This window comes from Tasmannia lanceolata, unplaced genomic scaffold (genome assembly GCF_043159265.1).
Source record: "Tasmannia lanceolata isolate RefF3 unplaced genomic scaffold, GAP_Taslan_0.1 ptg000006l, whole genome shotgun sequence".
NCBI lineage: Eukaryota > Viridiplantae > Streptophyta > Magnoliopsida > Canellales > Winteraceae > Tasmannia > Tasmannia lanceolata.
The window spans coordinates 4,825,906-4,846,392 of record NW_027518683.1 but is presented as its reverse complement, the minus strand read 5'-3'; the positions used below and the strand labels follow the sequence as shown (position 1 = coordinate 4,846,392).

General features: G+C 41.7%; 2 protein-coding genes and 1 pseudogene across 4 annotated transcripts; all 3 read right to left on the bottom strand.

The window, feature by feature from the left end:
* Positions 1–12: 12 nt before the first annotated feature.
* On the bottom strand, positions 13–4,959 carry LOC143879372 (G-type lectin S-receptor-like serine/threonine-protein kinase LECRK1). Of its 3 annotated transcripts, none has more exons than XM_077381727.1 (3): positions 4,483–4,959; positions 409–4,395; positions 13–298 (listed from the first exon to the last, which is right to left on the bottom strand). In XM_077381727.1, the coding sequence occupies exons 2-3, from the start codon at positions 2,733–2,735 to the stop codon at positions 283–285; spliced, it is 2,343 nt and encodes a 780-aa protein (XP_077237842.1). In that variant the 5' UTR covers positions 2,736–4,395; positions 4,483–4,959; the 3' UTR covers positions 13–282. The 3 variants fall into 3 exon arrangements, with proteins under 3 accessions (XP_077237842.1, XP_077237843.1, XP_077237841.1); XM_077381728.1 differs by having other exon boundaries at positions 409–2,569; positions 4,483–4,958; XM_077381726.1 differs by having other exon boundaries at positions 409–4,959.
* Positions 4,960–11,977: 7,018 nt separating this feature from the next.
* Positions 11,978–14,575, bottom strand: LOC143878258 (G-type lectin S-receptor-like serine/threonine-protein kinase LECRK1; annotated as a pseudogene).
* A 1,122-nt stretch (positions 14,576–15,697) lies between these two features.
* Positions 15,698–19,469, bottom strand: LOC143879371 (G-type lectin S-receptor-like serine/threonine-protein kinase LECRK1). Its single transcript, XM_077381724.1, has 2 exons — positions 17,223–19,469; positions 15,698–16,052 (listed from the first exon to the last, which is right to left on the bottom strand). Exons 1-2 carry the CDS (start codon positions 19,409–19,411, stop codon positions 15,860–15,862), a joined length of 2,382 nt encoding a protein of 793 aa, XP_077237839.1. The 5' UTR covers positions 19,412–19,469; the 3' UTR covers positions 15,698–15,859.
* Positions 19,470–20,487: the final 1,018 nt, after the last annotated feature.

Genomic DNA, 20,487 nt, shown 5'->3' with positions numbered 1-20,487 from the left:
AACATGAACACAAGATAAAGAATTGAATCAATAGAGAAAAGAAACACGGGGAGAACCCCAACAACCAATATGAAGAGAAAATCAAGACATAGAACAAAGAAATATTAAGGATGGAGAAAATCGAAAACTTCCAACTCTGGCCTTGAAGCCCCTCCTGAGCTAAATTATTGGCCTCGCTATTAGCTGATCTTACATGATAAGATGCAGTGGAGGATCCCGCCACTCGATCCTAGATCTGATTATCTAGCGGGCATACCGCCAGAGATGGGATCTCACTTCACTTCAGAGTTCAGCCATCCTATCAAGGTCAAAGAATCACATGATAATCATGAACACAAGATAATTTCTCAAACAAACTAAAGTTATACATGAACAAATACTCTTGAATGAAAATCAATAACAACTTACGTAGAAGCAGATGGAGATGGAGGAATTGGTATGTCTCTAATCCCTTCCAACATCAAAATCACACTTTTCATAGAAGGGCGAAGATGGGGTTCGTTTTGAATACACCACAATCCCACCTTTACCATCCTCTCCAACCTTGCCTTGTCCACATCTTCACCACCCAAGAGCTTGCCCAACTCTCCACCCACAAAGCAGTTATACACCCAGTCTGTCAAAAAAATCTCATCATCTGGAAGATTTAAATTCCAAGTCCTCCTACAACATATAATCTCCAATAACACAATCCCATAGCTGTAAACATCCACCTTCACTGTTATAGGTGAGTTTTTGTGCCATTCTGGCGCCAAGTAACCCCTCGTCCCTCTTATTTGGGTAAAGGTTCTCGTTTGATTCGGCATCAAAAGCTTCGCTAGCCCAAAATCCGATATCTTTGCAGTCCAGAAATCATCCATTAATATGTTTTCAGGCTTTATATCGCAATGAATGATATGTGGCTCGCACTCTTCATGCAGATAGAGAATCCCTCTAGCCACATCTATTGCAATTCTCACTCTTTCATTCCAATCAGGGCGCATTGTATGCTTGAAGATGAGATTTGCTAGCGAACCGTTGGCCATGTATTCATAAACCAAAAGCCTATTGGAGCCTTCGTCACAGAAGCCGAGCAAGCGCACTAAGTTCCTGTGATAGGTTCTTCCTATTGCGCTCGTCTCTGCTCGAAACTCTCGTTCCCCATCTTCAATCAGTTTCTCTAGTCTCTTGACAGCGATGATTCTGCCCCCATTGGATAAGGAGCCTTTATAAACTCTTCCAAAAGAACCTCTCCCCAATTCTTCCTTGAACCCATCTGTTGCTTTTAGTAGCTGGTTGTATGAGAAGAACCGCAGAGCAATCTCTTCTGTCAAGCTAATATTATTCCTTGCTTCTGCCAAAATTGTGTACCCTTGAACTTGAAGTTTGTAAATAAGAAAAGCCGAGACTAGAAAGACGGCTATGCAGAACACAGCAAGAACTATAATTATGATTAAAATCTCCGTTGGCAATGCTTTTTTGTTATCAAAGTTCCCCCGTGAACCAATTCCATTATTGGTACTAGTTTCATTACTGACTTTGAGGAAAGTCGTGGTCGAGTCCTCTCTTTTCCCATATATCAGTGGAAGCCTCAATTTCATGCATCTATCCCCTTTTAACATTGCAGCCTCGCATTCACAGTCTCTTTGACACTCATTGCTGCAATCTTCTTCTCCATTCGATGTTACAATAAAGTATGCAATGTCTCTCCAAGCCAATTTCTCTATAGTATGAATGGAGTATGCTAGTTCGTCTTTCTTGTTGTTACAACTTGCGAGAGTGAAGTTCTTCACACAGCCCTGAAACTTATGAATTGGGTCACTGTAATCGAAACCAGGTAGACAAAGGCACTTGGGTTCAGTATCCATTAAAGTACAGTAGCTGTTGAACCCACAAAAACCATTGACTGCACATTGATTTGAAAGGGCCACCCAACTGATGGACATATTCGGGCTACCGTTCCCCCAGAAAAAGTGAGAATACAACCGGAAATTCCCGTCGGTGTCGAGCGTTGCACGGTAAACAACCGCCCTTTCATTGCTAGAACTTGTGCCATTCGCCAGGGTTATATTAATCCCAACACTACTAGCCAGGTATAATTTGCCAAGGTTGTCGAGAATGAGTGTTTTACTGGAACCTACAGAATCAGAACTCCAATAAGCATCTGCACCAGTTGGAAAGCTATATATAGGGTACAACACGAGATTGCCATCGGCTTGCATTACTAGCTGAAAACGTCCGGTCCTGTGGTCGGTGGCCGTGTAGGTAGAATACAATTGTTTATCGGATAACAGACTCTGACCCCCTAAAATGGTGTCGGTGGGAGAACTAAAGCTCTCCCATATGATTGTGGAATTGGAATCGTAGAGAACAAAATTGCCGGAATCGAGAAATGAAGCCAAGGAAGCTGATTGATTTGCACCAGTGATGTTTTTGTCCGGGCCACCCGGAGTTTTGAGAAGAAGCCAACCATCATGAGTTAAGAGTAATGTAGAACTTTCAGAAACAGTTATATCATCTCGGTGCGCAGTCCATACGATTGTCTTGTTTGGAACAGTCTCCAACCATATTCCAACTGCAAAGACATTGCCTTCTTTGTAGAATCCAAAGGCAAAATGGGTTGAAGGTGAGAGCCATGAAGTGGTGTTTCCCGTGGGGAGGAGAAAAGAGCCTAAGGTTACGTTGGTTTGGTTTAGTTGAGCTATTGCCAAAGGAGTTGTATACAGAAAGAACAAGAAGAGAGAGATTGCTACCATTAGATTATAGAGTGGGAGAAAGAGAAAGGAGCTCCTTTTGTGTTTTATTCCGGAAATGATGTTTGCAGTCCCTTGTAAATATAGCCAGTGGAATTACTGCTCATTTTTGGTTGTTGGCTATCTTTCGAGAATTGAAACAACTCGATTAGAAAAGTCTTAATGAATTTCAGTGGGACACGTTTTGGATTGGGGAGTATTTTGTAGAAAAAGTAGCCGTTGAAATTTTCCAAAACACCTTTCCTAGAAAAACGAGACATGGAAACTTTAAGGTCACAGGACTTTTAGCACTATTTGCGTGGAACACAAACGCGCTTGTCCAATTGTCCATGGTCTACATAAAAAAAAAAAAATGCTCTTGTTTGGATGGCAAGAATTTTGTGAAAGTTTGGAAAGGAAAAATATGTCAAAAATTTCATAATTATTTTAAGGGAAGTGAGATATCCGCCCCTTTGGGTTACTTGGGACACCCAGCAGGGGGCTGATGTGCTTCACGTCAAGAAGGATTTAATGGGGCTGATTGCCACGCACACTGGCCCTGGGTGTCCCAAGTAATCAAGAGGGGAGGACGTATCAGTTCCCTTTTTTTCACATAAAAAAGATAATTGGAACCAACTCTATTCAAATTATATTGTAGAGGGACACAATTTAGGATAATATCCGTCCAAATTAACTATAATCATATTATTTCCCTCTAATTCGTGGAAAGGCTTCTCAAAGAAATTTTTTGCCATCACAATCTTTTTCTTGCAATCCAAATAGGGCAAAGTCGCAACTTGAATAGAAAAGTCTATTGAATTAAGGGAGTGCGAGTATCATTTCCCTATTCCCACGCGTTTGTGTTTGGAAAAAAATGAGACATGGAAATTTCAAGGTTGCGGGTCATTTATCACTACTTGCACGGAACAAAAATGTGTGTGACTGGTGTCTGTGGTCTACAAAAAAACAACGGCTAGAATTTTTTGGAAAAGTTCGGAACGGAAAAATATATAAAAAATTTCACAATTTCTTTACTAGGCATGATAGATGCAAGGGTCCTCTTTAGGCAAGGGCTAAAGGAGTGCTCTTGAATAGATCCACATCATTAAGTGCAACCAAATTCAGTTTCTCAACCGATTTTAAAAATGACCTGGATCTATTCAAGAGGCCTTCTCCATCCTTTGCATAAAGATGGCTCTTGCATCTTTCACTCCTCTTTTTTTACACATAAAAAAAGATAATTGGCACCAACCCTATTTAGAGGGACATACAATTTATGATAATTTCCGTCCAAATAAACTATAATCATATCATTTCCTTCCAATTTGTGGAAAGAAAACAATTTCTCAAGAAAAAATTTCAATTCAAACAGGGCAAAGTAATAGAAAAGTCTATAGAATTAAGGGTGTCCGAGTATCATTTCCCTAGTCCCTCTTTTTTGTGTTTGGAAGAAAAACGAGACGCGGAATTTTCAAGGTGACAATGTTTTAGCACTATTTGCGTGGAATTATCATTTCCCTATTCCCTCTGTTTGCGTTTGAGAGAAGAAACGTGGAAATTTCATGGTCACAGGTCTTTTAGCACTATCTGTGTGGAACAAAAACGCGTTTGACTGGTTGTCAATGGTCTTCAAAAAATGGGTAGTCAGGCCAAAGACCCCAGCTCTCAATCCTCAGAGACCCAACTGTAAGAGGCAACAGATCTTGGCGATTCAACATTGAGAAAATTACAGAACAATAGGGATTGAATTGAAATGAAAAATAAAACATACCGGAAGCCATGAATTGGGTTTTTCTTTCTCTCTGAGTTTCTCTTCGCTACACAACCGTCGGTGATGGGAACCGGTTTCTTTCTCTTCAAGCGTGGATTCTCAAAGATTAAAAACGAATTTGTTGTGTGCAAATAGGACCCAAGAGTTCTCTTTTATAAGCGTTTGTGGGAAGAGATGCGACTCCTCATCACGCCCATCCCTCTCCCCAAACGTCTCTTTACGTTCATACCTTTTCACATAAAGTCTTTTCATTAATGACTTTTCACAAAACCAATTAACTAACCAAATGATCTTGACCATCGATCTTGCAAAAGCCACATCCACCGTTAGGATTATTTCCTAACATTCTCCCACTTGGCTAGCAAGATCTTTGAGCCAAACATAAGGATCATAACTTTAAATTAGTTAGATAATAAACCAACATTCCGTTTAGCAAAAACTACCAACAATAAACCATGTAACCATTGGGTCACCAACTCTACCCAATAGCCTATCCCATGATTATATTATTAGTAATTCTTACTAATAGGAATGTAAAAGCATACATGCATAAGATGTAAACATGGTCCAAAACAGTCATATAGACACATTCTACCTCTTATTAACAATCCATTTACAAAATGTGCACGAAATGGAGCGGTAGAAAATAATCATATATATCAGAATCATAAATTATAATGTGATCACAATAGTGTATCTCAATACCAAATGCGGACTCCCACTATCATAGGCTATCAAAAGTGTCAACCAATCCCATGCGCGCTACATGCTCTCTGAAGAGCTTTGGTGACAAGCCTTTAGTGAAGGGATCCGCCAACATAAGTGCAGTGCTTATGTATTCCACAGATACATGCTGATTCTGAACTCTTTCCCTCAGAACAAGATACTTTAGATCTATATGCTTCGAGCCGTCTCCAGACTTGTTGTTCTTGGAAAAGAAAACCGCAGCGGAATTATCACAGAGAAGTTTCAGCGGCCTCTCAATAGAATCAATCAAATTAAGCCCTGAAAGAAAATTTCGCAGCCATAAGGCATGAGCCGAAGCCTCCGAATATGAAATAAACTCTGCCTCCATAGTGGATGAAGCCGTCATTCTCTGCTTGACGCTTCTCCAAGAAATAGGTCCTCCTGAAAGCATAAAAATATAACCAGAAGTGGACCGATGGGTGTCCCGACAACCAGCGAAGTCGGAATCAGAATAGCCAATCACCTCAAGGCTATCCGATCTCCTAAATGTGAGCATGTAATCTGAAGTCCCTCGCAGGTAACGCATAACCTTTTTGGCTGCCTTCCAGTGATCCAGCCCTGGGTCACTTTGGTATCTACCAAGCATGCCAACTGCAAATGAAATATCTGGACGGGTACAGACCTGAGCATACATGAGACTACCAACAGCGGAAGCATAAGGAATATGTCTCATCTCATCCCGTTCCAGTGCGTTCCTGGGACATTGTAACTGACTGAATACATCACCCTTAACTATAGGGGCAAGACTAGGGGAGCACTTCTCCATGCTGAATCTCTTAAGGACTTTTTCTATATAGGTCTTCTGAGACAATCCCAGCAATCCTCGAGTCCTATCTCGATGAATCTCTATTCCTATAACATAGGAAGCTTCACCAAGATCTTTCATATCAAAATTCCTTGAGAGGAATTATTTTGTTTCTTTCAGCATGCCTAGGTTACTACTGGCAAGTAGTATATCATCAACATATAACACTAGGATGATGAATCGACTCCCACTAACCTTAAGATATATGCATTGATCTACAGCATTTTCCTTGAACCCAAAACTAGACACTACCTCATGAAATTTCAGATACCACTGCCTAGAAGCCTGCTTAAGTCCGTAAATGGACTTTTTAAGCCTACAGCTTAGGTGCTCTTCGCTCTCAGCCTTAAAACCTTCAGGCTGAATCATATAGACATTTTCATGAAGATCACCATTTAAAAAAGCAGTCTTCACATCCATCTGGTGTAACTCTAAGTTATAATGAGTTACCAAAGCCATGACTATCCTCAAAGAGTCTTTCCTTGATACTGGAGAGAAAGTCTCTTTGAAGTCTATTCCCTCTTTCTGAGTGAACCCCTTAGCGACTAGTCTGGCCTTATATCTTTCAATACCGCCCTTAGAGTCTCTTTTGGTCTTGAAGACCCATTTACAGCCTACAGGCTTGACCCCTTTAGGTAACTCGGTGAGTTCCCAGACACGGTTCTTTTCCATCGAGAGCAACTCATCATTCATGGCTTCAAGCCACTGAGCTGATCGGTCGCTATTTATGGCCTGACCAAATGAAAGTGGATCATCATCCATTTCACCGTCGTAGTCACACTCGTCTAGATAGACAACATAGTCATCAGAGATGGCTGACCTCCTCTCTCTCTGTGACCTACGCACAGATTGCTCAGCGACAATCGTTGCTGGAGCATCAGGAATGTGGGGCGAAATCTCCAATGTGCCATCTGGTGCATCAATATCCTCAGGTGGAGGAATCGACACTATTCTTTCTTGGATTACCGGTATTGGAACAAATATCTGGTTCTCCTCAAAAGTAAGTGACCTAGGCACATAACTCCCACTGAGATCACCATCCTCTAAGAATACAGCGTATCTAGTCTCTACAATCCGGGTGCTATGAGTAGAACTATAGAACCTATAACCCTTAGACCGTTCAGGGTAACCTATGAAGTAACAAGAGATGGTCCTAGCGTCTAACTTTCTCAACTGTGGGTTATATATTTTGGCTTCAGCCATACAGCCCCAAACATGCAAATATCCTAGCTTAGGCTTTTTACCGGCCCATAACTCATAAGGGGTCTTAGCCACAGCTTTACTCGGTACACGGTTTAGGATATGAACGGCTGTTTTCAATGCTTCTCCCCACAAGGACTCAGGCAATGGTGAATTGCAAATCATGCTCCTCACCATATCCATAAGAGTACGGTTTCGTCTCTCAGCAACACCATTTTGCTCAGGTGTACCTGGCATCGTGTACTGAGCGACAATACCGTTCTCCTGTAGGTAAAGTGCGAACGCACCTGGACTGCGGCCCGTATCGGAATATCTGCCATAGTACTCCCCACCTCTATCGGACCTCACAACCTTAATCTTCCGGTCAAGTTGTAACTCAATCTCAGCCTTATAGATCTTAAAGGTATCCAGTGCTTCCGACTTTTCTTTGATGAGATAGACGTAGCTAAAACGAGAAAAGTCATCGATAAAGGTAATGAAATATCTCTCGCCACTTAGGGCAGGAGTAGGAAATGGCCCACAGATATCAGTGTGAATAACTTTTAACAGGCCGGTACTCCTAGTGGCGCCCTTCTTACTAGTTTTGGTTTGTTTACCCTTAAGACACTGCCTACAAATCGCGAAATCAGAAAAGTCAAGAGGAGGAAGAACTTTATCCTTCACCAGTCTTTCCATACGACTAATGGAAATGTGGCCTAAACGCTTATGCCACAAACTGGAAGAGTTTTCATCAACTCGACCCCGTTTATTGCCACGGTAACTGATTTCCTCATTCACATGCATGGACAACAGAGAATGTGCAAACGAGCTATCTAAATTAATCATATATAGATTGCCCACAAGAGGACCAGAACCAACAACATTGGAATCATGGAGTAATGTAAAACCTTTATTCCCAAACTTGAATTCAAATCCTGAGGAATCAAGTCTGGATACAGATATAAGGTTTCTGCTCATGGCAGGTACATAAAATGTGTCTTCCAAATACATAATGAAGCCACTATCTAATACAAGACGAAAAGTGCCAATAGCCTTGACGTCTGCTTCTACTCCATTTCCCATCTTAATGGTTCGCTCTCCTTTCCTGAGTCTCCGTCTCTCTTGAAATCCCTGCAAGGAATTCGAGATGTGAATAGTAGAACCTGTATCTATCCACCAGGTATTTCTAGGTGCATCTACAAGGAAAGATTCATGACAAACAAAAACTGAATTATTACCTTTCTTATGCAGCCACTCTTCATACTTGGAGCACTCTTTCTTTATGTGACCAAGTTTCTTACAGAAATGGCACCTAATGTGACTTTTCACCTCACCGGTCAAGCCCTGCTGAGCTGAACCACCTGCTACCTTCTTCTTGCCTTTCCCAAAGCCCTTTCCTTTGGTTTTATTCTTGAAGTGACCCTTCGATGTTCCCTCTGTGGTGTAATGAGCACTTTCAGGTTGTTCAGTCTTCAACCTCTCTTCTTCTTGAACACACATGGCTATGAGTTCACTCATTTCCCACTTCTCTTTCTGCGTATTGTAATTAATTTTAAATAGAGTAAACTGCGCAGGAAGAGATGTCATCATGAAATGAACAAGGAAACCCTCAGAGATCTCCATGTTCATTTTCTTTAGCTGGGAGGCCATGTCATTCATTCGCATAATGTGCTCTCTCACACCACTACTACCATTGTACTTCATAGTGATCATCTTCATCATCAGGGTACTAGCAAGAGCCTTAGACGATCCCTTAAACTGATCCTCTACTGCCTGTAGGTACTCACTAGCAGTAAATTCCTCATTTTCCTCTGAGTCGGGAATGCCTCCTCGGATAGAGGTAGAGATCGTGCTTTTCATAATCATAAGGCTCATGCGATTTGACCGTTCCCATTTTTCATAGGTAGCCAAATCCGCAGTAGTACTTTCATTAGAAGGCACTTCAGGTTTGTCATTCCTAAGTGCATAATCTAGGTCCAAACACCCTAAGACTATGTGAATATGATCCTTCCATTTTCCGAAATTAGTCCCACTCAAAACCTCGATCCCGGACAAATAACTAGAGATAGAACTAGGGTTCAATGCTGTAGACGAAAAAGACAGACAGTTACAATTTTGCTCACTATCTAAGATTGTCCCTGGGCCGGTTTGGGTTGGGTCTGCTGGGCCCAGACAGGTTTTATGGGCCTTATCTGTTAACTGGGCCTTTCAGAAATTCGCGGATCCTTGATGGATCCTTAACGGGCCTGCGCGGCCCATCGGCCCATCACTATTCATCATCTTCTCCAACAGCAGTTATAATTTCCAGAAAATCCCAAAAAAAAACAACAAATTTCAATTTCAATTTCTGGGTTCGTTTGACATCGGATTCAGGCACCGTTTGTTGCATTGGACTCGTCTCTCGACGAACTTCACATCCATGCCGGAAAATCACTGATCGGAGCAACCGTTTTCCGGCGGCATGCCGTTTTCCGGCGATGTCAAAAAAATTCCCAAAAAAATAAAATTTTCTTGCCGTTTTCTCGCTAAAACCGTGGCTATGATACCACATGTAAGAGGCAACAGATCTTGGCGATTCAACATTGAGAAAATTACAGAACAATAGGGATTGAATTGAAATGAAAAATAAAACATACCGGAAGCCATGAATTGGGTTTTTCTTTCTCTCTGAGTTTCTCTTCGCTACACAACCGTTGGTGATGGGAACCGGTTTCTTTCTCTTCAAGCGTGGATTCTCAAAGATTAAAAACGAATTTGTTGTGTGCAAATAGGACCCAAGAGTTCCCTTTTATAAGCGTTTGTGGGAAGAGATGCGACTCCTCATCACGCCCATCCCTCTCCCCAAACGTCTCTTTACGTTCATACCTTTTCACATAAAGTCTTTTCATTAATGACTTTTCACAAAACCAATTAACTAACCAAATGATCTTGACCATCGATCTTGCAAAAGCCACATCCACCGTTAGGATTATTTCCTAACACCAACCTCCCAAAGAAAAGCCCCTCTACTCCAGTCAGGCCCAAGACCCTTCTCTTACTACATCCCCAACCAAGGCCCAAACCCCTTCAACAAATTCAAACGGCAGACCCATTGCCCCCAGTCAAATTAAGCCTTCCTCTTCTGGACCTGGTACCCAACCTCAACCATTTAACCCTCCTCCTAGACTAAACAGCTCCCAACCCCCAGCCCTCATCACGGATAATCATGATGTCTCTGGTGGATTGTCAGTCCCAGCCGATTCGAGGCCTGAGAAGACACAAAGTGAACCTTGTCATAGTAAGGAGGAGGCAATTAGGCCTGAAACAGATTACTCCTCCAAAGAAGAGTCGGAAATGGAAGCTGATGAAGAAGAACACCCCCATCTGAAGAAAAAAGAACCCTCCATCAAAGGAAAACTAAATCTTCTAAGGTTCAGAAGAAGCTGAGGAAGAGCCAGAGACCAAGGTATTTTAGCCAGAAGATGAAAGACGCCTTGGATCATTAGTGCCTTAATCATGAAGACCGGCTCTAGATTTCACATATTTTTTCTATTCTCTTTCTAGTTTTGTTATCAAGGGTATTATTATCTTTGTTGTTTTCCCCTCCCTTAGTCATTGTTCTCAGGATTGGGGAGTGGTCTTGTTTCTTTCATTGTAATATCTTTCTTTAATTAATATACTGGTAGGGGTCCACCTAACCCCAGCTTACCGATCAAAAAAAAAAAAAATGGTCTTCAAAAAAATGGGTAGTCGTAAAAATAATGGCCCACATTTCATATTTTCCATTTCAACTTGCCTAGGAATAGGATATTAAGAAGTGGGTCCATATTTCCTGAGCTCCACACACACAAAGAAGAAGAAAATCGTTGAGCATGAAGTCGCCGTAACGTAATGTTAACGGTGTACTTATTTGTGAACCATGATCAGAATCATCATCTTGTACAGGTTAAGAAGTGGGCCCATATTTCCTGAGATCCACACACACAAAACAATTTTTCGTGAGCATGATCTCAGCGCCCTGAAATAATGTTAACTTGATACTTTATTTGTGAACCATGATCAGAATCATCTTCTACAGCCCATTGTGGGATATTTCATGTGCGCCCAATTTTGAACAAGTGATCTAACCTTTGGAATTTGGATGAAAGGGGATTTGCGAGGGACCATCGTATAAGGCCTTTCGCGAACGGGCTGTTGCATTAGAGAGCAGCCACATAGGATGAATCAAATGAATACGACAAAATCTGATCCTATGTGGCTGCTCTCTCATGCAACAGCTGGTCCGCCAAATGCCTTATGCGATGGTGCCCAGCACATCCTGGACAAAAGATGGGCTCTTACAGATTTTGACCATTGATTTGATAGACTATCTCGAGATTGTTGAGTGTCAATGGCCCAAGGCTTACGAGCAATTATTGTAATTATTGAATGATGATTATTATATTGATAATCTCACGTTTGGTGATGGGATGACAAATCTATCCCTCATAATTTTGGAATTCACTAGTGAAACCTACCCCTAGGTTTAGGGTTTTAGGAAAGTCTATAAAAGCCATTGAGATCCTACTCTCGGAAGTGAACATCATTGCACTCACAACTGAATAGGGAGTGGATCAATGTGGTCGGTATTCCAGGTTTTGAATGTCAATGATTCAGATTCTCCTGATCAGTCATTCGATCATCCGTTGTGCTCCAATACTAGTTAGTTTTTCCTAGGAATTCAACACTATTATTATATATGAAATATTAATGAACACCCTATTTTTCAAAGTGATGAATAACATGAACACAAGATAATTCTCTTAAATAATCAAACGCAAAACATGAACACAAGATAGTCTCTCAAATGAACTAATTAACGTGATACATGCATATCAATAACTGCTTACACATCATTCAAAAAAAATCAATTACTTATACAGAAGCACCTAGAGCTGGAGGAATTGGTACATCCCTAATCCCTTCCAACATCAAAATCACAGTTTTCATAGAAGGGCGAAGATGGGGTTCATTTTGAGTACACCATAATCCCACCATCACCATCCTCTCCAACATTACCTTCTCCACCTCTTCACCACACAAAAGCTTGCCCAATTCTCTGCTTCGCTATAAACCCAGTCAGACAAAAAAATCTCATCCTCTGCAACATGGAAATCCATATTCTTCCTACAACAAACAATCTCCAATAACACAATTCCAAAGCTGTAGACGTCTGCCTTCAATGATATAGGTGTGTTTTTGTGCCATTCCGGCGCCAAGTAACCCCTTGTCCCTCTTATTCCGGTAAAGGTTCTTGTTTGGTCCAGCATCAACAGCTTCGCCAGGCCGAAATCTGATATCTTTGCAGTCCAAGAATCATCCATGAGAATGTTTTGAGGCTTTATATCACAATGGATGATATGGGGCTTACACTCTTCGTGAAGATAGAGAATCCCTTTAGCCACATCTATTGCAATTCTCACCCGCTCGTTCCAATCTGGGCATCTATCCTCATTGAAGATGAGATTGGCAAGTGAGCCATTGCCCATATATTCGTAAACTAGAAGCCTATTCGAGCCTTCATCGCAGAATCCAAGCAATCGAACCAAGTTCCTGTGATGGGTTCTTCTTATTGCTCTCGTCTCTGCTCGAAACTCTCGTTCCCCTTTTTCAATCAATTTCTCTAGTCTCTTAACAGCGATGACTCTGCCACCGTTGGACAAGGAGCCTTTATAAACTGTTCCAAAAGCTCCCCTCCCAATACTTCCTTGAAGCCATCTGTTGCTTTTAGTAGCTCATCGTATGAGAAGAACCGCAGAGCAATCTCCTCTGTCAAGCTAAAATTCCTTGCTTCCACCAGATTTGTGTACCTCTGAACTCGATATTTGTAAATAAGGAAAGCAAAGACTATAAAGACAGTTATGGACAATGTAGCAAGAAGTACACTTATGATTAAAATCTTCATTCACAACCTTTTTTTGTTATCATTATTCCCCATGCCGGCCGCATTTGAGAAGGAGTCAATCGTACTTGGAAACGTACTATTTTCATTGCCGACTTTGACGAAAGTGGTGGTCGATTCATCTCTTCTCCCATATAGCAGTGGAAGCCTAAATTTCAGGCATCTATTCTCTCTGAACATTGCCGCCTCGCATTCAGAGTCTTTTTGACACTCACTGCTGCAATCTTCTTCACTATTTGATGGTACAATATAGTAGGGACTTTCTCTCCAAACGACATTTTCGAGAGGCTGCATGGGGTATGCTATGTTATCTTTCTTTCTGTTACAACCTTGGATACCAAAGTTCCTTTCACAGCCCTGAAACTTCTGAATTGCGTCAGTGTAATTGAAACCAGGTAGACAAAGGCAATCAGGTTGAGTATGCACAAAAGTGCAGTAAGTATTAAACCCGCAATAACCGTTGACTGAACATTGGTTTTTAACGGCTGACCATTTTATTGACATAGAGGAGCTACCATCCCTTCCGAAAGTGTGAGAATACGACAGGAAAATTCCCGTCGGAGTCAAGTGTTGCACGAAAAACAACAGTTGTTTCATTGCTAGAACTGAAGCCATTCCCCAAACTCCTTACATTCCCATCCGTTAAATTAGCCAGTTGTAATTGGCCAAGGTTGTCGAGAATGAGTGTTTTATTGGGTCCTGTACCTTGAGTATTAGTAGCCCAATAAGCTTCCATACCACTTGAAGAAGGGCTATATCTCGGGTATAACACCAGATTGCCATCACTTTGCATTCTAAGCAGAAACCGTCCGCTCTTGTGGTCAGTATACGAGAAGCTAGAAAACAACTTATTATCCGATAACAGACGCTGACCTGCTAAAATGGTGTCTGTCGGAGAACTAAAGCTTTCCCAGATGATTGTGGAATCGGACCCGAAGAGAACAAAATTACCAGTATCGAGCAATGAAGCCGAGTAAGCAGATTGATCTGCACTCATGATGTTTTTGTCCAGGCCACCCAGGATTTTGAGAAGAAGCCAACCAACATGAATTAAGAGCAATGTAGCATTTTCAGAAACAGGTGGGTCGTCTCGGTTCGCAGTCCATACGATTGTCTTGTTTGGATCAGCCTCCAACCACATTCCAACTGCATAGCCATTGCCTTCTTCGTAGAATCCAAAGGCGAAAACGTTTGAAGGTGAGAGCCATGAAGTGGGGTTTCTCGTGGGGAAGAGAGATGAGCCTAAGGTTATGTTGGTTTGGTTTGGTTGAGCTATTGCCAAAGGAGTTGGAAAGAGAAACAACAAGAAGAGAGAGATGGTTGCCATTAGATTACCGAGTGCAAGAAAGAGAAGAGAGTTTGGGAAATGATGATATCTGCAATTCCTTACATTGACAGTGGAACTGCTCTATCATTAGAAAAGTCAATTGAAATAAGGGAGTGCGAGTAACATTTCCCTACTCCCACTTTTTTGTGTTTGATTGATTTTGGAGGAAGAACACGACGTGGAAATTTGAACTTCGCTCAAAAAACGCGTTTGACGGGGTGTCAAATGTCAATGACTCCCCTTACCGAAAAGTCTTAAAAATAATGGCCCACATTTCATTTTTTCCCTATCAAACTTGCTTAGGAATTTAAGAAGCGGGCCCATATGATCAGTATAATAACCTTGTAGGTCATTGTGACAAAGTGCATTTGCGCCCAATTCAAAACAAATGATCCTAGCCTTTCGATTAAAGATGGCCTCTTATAAATACTGCATTATTCAATGGTTGGGGCTGTGACAAGTTTTCAATTACCCCAACAGTAGGACATAAAAAGTAGTGGCCCGGTCACTCACCACAAATCTGTGTGGATATGCTTCGCAATGCCATTATAATACACTGAAGCAGACCATTATTAAATGATGCACGCCATCCTGGCCGTCCACCTTATCTGTCCTGCTCTCCAATGGCCCAAAATACTACAATCAAAGATTATTTAATGTCCAATGTCTATCATTGCATACAAATAGTATTTCACCCTGTACATTCCAAGGTCATACAGACTGGGCATTAGGATTTGAGAAGTATGAAATGCAATCAATTCACTTTTAAAATTTACTTCGTAACACACGAGTTGTACAAGTAAAGGACTATACTACCTTTCCGTACCCTGTAAGATGAAAACGGGAAGTTAAATACCCACTTACTTTACCCTATACATTGGAGATTGGACCAACAGAAATTAATTCAAAGGTAAACGAATGTAAGCTAAGTAGATTACTCTCATATAGTTTACCACTTTACCTTGAAATGTGTTAGCGTCTAGTATTTAGGAAAACGTATACCAGTCTTCCTAGCAGCTATTTTGTTTAATTCATCTTCGGAAAAAAACTTGAGAGGTGGGTATTTGAAGGTTTCCGGTCTTTCTACGGCAGACATTTCTGTACAGTCCTAAGTCAATGGGCCTACCTTTCTTCTTTTCCATATCACAACGAGTGTGAGAGAATGATGCGTGGAACGACCCATAAAAAAAAAAGGAAGCATGGAACGACCTTGACCTTCGTTTTCCTTATTTTGGGCGTGTAGATATCACCTTCCCTTTTATTATATATGAAATATTAAACACCCCGTTTTTTAAACGGATGATTTACATTAACACAGGATAATCTCTTAAATAAACTAATGTACTACAAGAACACAAGATAATCTCCTATATAAACTAACTTCATACATGTATATCAATTAACTACTTGAAGAAGTATCTGGAGATGGAGGAATTGGTACCTCCCTATTCCCTTCCAACATCAAAATCACAGTTTTCATAGAAGGGCGAAGATGGGGTTCATTTTGAATACACCACAATCCCACCTTCACCATCCTCTCCAACCTTGCCTCCTCCACCTCTTCATCACCCAAGAGCTTACCCAACTCTCCACTAGGGGTGGCAACGGGGCGGGTCGGGGCCGGATGTTGGGGTCCCCTTCCCCTTCCCCTCTGCGGGGAATTTTCCCCCTCCCCTTCCCCTTCCCCTCTGCGGGGATGGTGGGGAATCCCCCTCCCCTCCCCGCGGGGAATATCTAATCCCCTTCCCCTTCCCCTTCCCCTTTCCCTCCCCGCATCCTTCGGGGACAAAATCCCCGCCCCGCCCCCTCTTTGGAACCCAATCAAACCAGCAAACAGAGCTTCTTTCTTCTACGTCCATTACAGACAATATTGTGATGAATGCTATGATTCTATTCATGTGATCAACAAACAGATGGACAAAATCAGAAATGCATGGATGAGACAACAAACATAAATAACAACAGGACCTCATCTTTCAGCAATTTTCTGCATAAATTATGGAATGATAAATAGGAAATGAGCACCAGGATTACCTTCATTAACAGACAGCCAATGTGCAAAAAGTAACTATTTCAGTAGTCACAATGAACTTTAAAAGTCCATAAGTGGGCGCTCACACACGCAAAATAATGTTCATTAGTTCATTCTGTATAGCATGTTAACCCCCAGATGAGCATGAGAAATGAGAATGGAGAAGAGAACAAAATCAACAAATGACTTATTTCTTTAACTGCAATTCAGTCTAGTGCTGACATGAAACAAATTTCTAGTAGCTAAATTTTTCTTGTTGAAAATTAAAACCTGCAATCCAACCCTAAAATTTTGTTGGCACTACGATTTTTTGATAATTACATACACTCAGCGTCTCAGGCTCTCAGCTTGTCTTTATTATTTCAACATCTGTGAAAAGGTTATTATAGTTCCCAAAATGCTCTCAGAAGCTAATTAAAAGGAAAAGACAAGCTAAGTTTATGTTTGGGGGAATCTTGTAGCCGATCCACAGAGTTTCTAGTAGTTTTCCTTAAAAAAAATACTTAAAAATTTACAAAAAAATGGCATTGATTAGCGGGGCGTAGCGGGGCGGGTCGGGGCGGGGCGGGGCGGGGACAACTCCATCCCCTTCCCCTTCCCCTCCCCGCACCGGGGAATTTTTATAATCCCCTTCCCCTTCCCCTTCCCCTTTCAAATCGGGGAATCCCCTCCCCAAACGGGGCGGGGCGGGGCGGATCCCCTCTTTTTCGGGTGAAATTGCCAGCCCTACTCTCCACCCACAAAGCAGCTATACACCCATTCAGATAAAACAATTTCATCTTCTGCAACATCTAACTCCACATTGCTCCTACAACAGACAATCTCCAACAACACAACCCCAAAGCTGTAGACATCCGCCTTCACCGAAATTGGCGTGTTCTTATGCCATTCAGGAGCCAAATACCCCCTTGTCCCTCTTACTCCGGTAAAGGTTCTCGTTTGGTCTGGCATCAACAGCTTTGCCAAACCAAAATCTGATATCTTTGCAGTCCATAAATCATCCATGAGTATGTTTTGAGGCTTTATATCGCAGTGGATGATATGGGGCTCGCACTCTTCGTGTAGATAGAGAATCCCTCTAGCCACATCTTTTGCAATTCTCACCCTTTCATTCCAATCTGGACGCCTTTGGTCATTGAAGACGAGTTTTGCAAGTGAGCCATTGCCCATGTATTCATAAACTAGAAGCCTATGAGAGCCCTCATCACAGAAGCCGAGCAATTGGACTAAGTTCCTGTGATGGGTTCTTCCTATTGCTCTCATCTCTGCTCGAAACTCTCTTTCCCCTTCTTCTATCAATTTCTCTAGCTTCTTTACAGCGATGACTCTACCACCGGTGGATAAGGACCCTTTATAAACTGTGCCGAAAGCGCCTCTCCCCAATTCTTCCTTGAAGCCATCTGTTGCTTTTTGTAGCTCATCGTATGAGAAGAACCGTAGAGCAATTTCCTCCTTCAAGCAAACATTCCTTGCTTCTGCCAGCTTTTTGTACCTCTGAACTCTATATTTGTAGATAAGAAAAGCAGAGACTATAAAGAAGGTTACAGAGGACATAGCAAGAACTATACTAATGATTAAAATTTCCATTTGCAGCTCGTTTTTGTTATCATGTTTCCCCATCCTGGTCGCATTTTGGAAAGGATCATTACTTCTTGGAATTGTACTATTTTCATTGCCGACTTTGAAAAAAGTAGTCGTGCTGCTTGTTCCATCTCTTCTCCCATAGAGCAGTGGAAGCCTCGATTTCTTGCAATTCTGCCCATCGAATATTGCAGCCTCGCATTCACATTCTCTTTGACACTTATTCCTGCAATCTTCTTCGCTATTCGATGTTACAGTATAGTATGAATCGTCTCTCCAAACCAAATTCTTCAAAGATTGAATGTAGTATGTCACGTTGTCTTTCTTGCTGTTGCAACCTTCCATGCTGGCATTGCTCTTACAGCCCTGAAACTTTTGAAGTGGGTCAATAAAATTGAAACCAGGTAGACAAATGCAGTCGGTTTGAATATCTAATGTTGTGCAGTAGCTATTAAACCCACAAAAACCTTTGACTGAACATTGATTTGGAAGGGCTGACCAATCGATTGACATAGTCGAGCTACCATTCCCCGCCAAATTGTGAGAATACAATCGGAAATTCCCATCGGCGTCGAGTGTTGCACGGTAAACAACAATTATTGCATTGCTAGAACTGATGGTGTTGCCATATGCCACATCCCGTGTACCCCCATCGCTAAAATTAGCCAGGTATAATTGGCCAAGGTTGGTAAGAAAGAGTTTTGAATCGGGTCCTCTACCATTAGTACCAGTAGCCCAATAAGCATCTCCAACAGTTGGAATGCTATATAAATAGTATGCCACGAGATTGCCATCAAGTTGCATTGTCAACCGAAACCGTCCAGTCTTGTGGTCGGTATCTGAGTAGCTAGAAAACAACTCATGATTGGGTAACAGATGCTGACCCCCTAAAATGGTGTCGGTCGGAGAACTAAAGCTTTCCCAAATGATTGTGGAACTAGAATTGTAGAGAACAAAGTTGCCGGAATCTAGCAACGAAGCCGAGGAAGCAGATTGAACTGCACCAGTGATGTTTTTGTCTGGGCCACCCGGAGTTTTGAGAAGAAGCCAACCATCATGGGTTAAGAGCAATGTAGCATTTTCAGAAACAGGTGGGTCATCTCGGTTCGCCGTCCATACGACTGTCTTATTTGGATCAGCCTCCAACCATATTCCAACTTCAAAGCCGTTGCCTTCTTTGTAGAATCCAAAGGCAAAAATGGCTGAGGGTGAGAGCCATGAAGTGGGGTTTCTCGTGGGGAAGAGAGAAGAACCTAAGGTTACGTTGGTTTGCTTTGGTTGAGCTATTGCAAAAGGAGTTGCAGAGAGAAACAACAACAAGAGAGAGATTGCTTCCATTAGATTACTTTGTGAGAGAAAGAGAAAGAGAGGTCTCTGTGTTTTTCAATGTGTGCAGTCCCTTATATTACCAGTGGGACTGCTCATTTTCTTGGAACAAGCTGATTAGAAAAGGAGTGCGAGTATCATTTTACAAGTTCCCTCTTTTTTACGGTCGCTGGTCGCAGGGAACAAAAACGCGTTTGACGGCGTAGTATCAATGGCGAACTCTCCCTAGTGTCTTAAAAATAATAGCCCATATTCCATTTTTTTTTATATCAACTTGACTAGGATTTTAAGAAGGAGGCCTATATTTCCTGGACTTCGGATAGTTGGATAAATGTGACATGGATCTTACGAAATTTGCAAAACATTTCTACGCTGGAACCAAGTAAATATGACACTTGTATATGTGGTAACGGTATATTTTATTTGTTAACCATGAACAGAATCACCATCTCGCATAGGTCATTGTGAGATAGTTCGTGTTGGCCCAATTTTGAGCAAATGATCTAAGCTTTCGGATAAAAGATGGACTCTTAAAATTATTGAACATTTTCACTGTAAATCAGATCTAATGGTTAGCACCATGAAAAGTATCGTCTTGGCCCCAATCGTGGCTTAGGAAATTAGCTCCCGGATGACCATATATGTAACAGATGTATGGATGGGCTTGCAAGTGATAAACTGATCTCAAGGTGTGAGTGTCCTTAGAATATTCTAAGAAGTTCGTGAAAATCTCCTATAATTAGGTGAAATGGTTGTACGATATGAGTCATGAGCTTTGCTTACTAGCAAAATGCCCCCCGCAACACACACGCACACAAATTGTAAAAATGAAGCACACCCATATTACACAGTGCACCCCATCTTGGAAGTCCGTCTAATCCGTATTGCTCCCACCCTATTCATTTTGGATCTCAGGAACGTTTAGGCCCTGTTCGTTTTAGATTGTCAAACCGATTGTGGGCCCCAAACAGATTATTGGACTCCAAATTAAATTTAGGGCCCCTAATCGGTAATGAACAGGGCGTTAATTGAGTCCAATAATCAATTCAGGACCCAAAATCTATTCTCAAAACCCAAAGGCTTTTGTT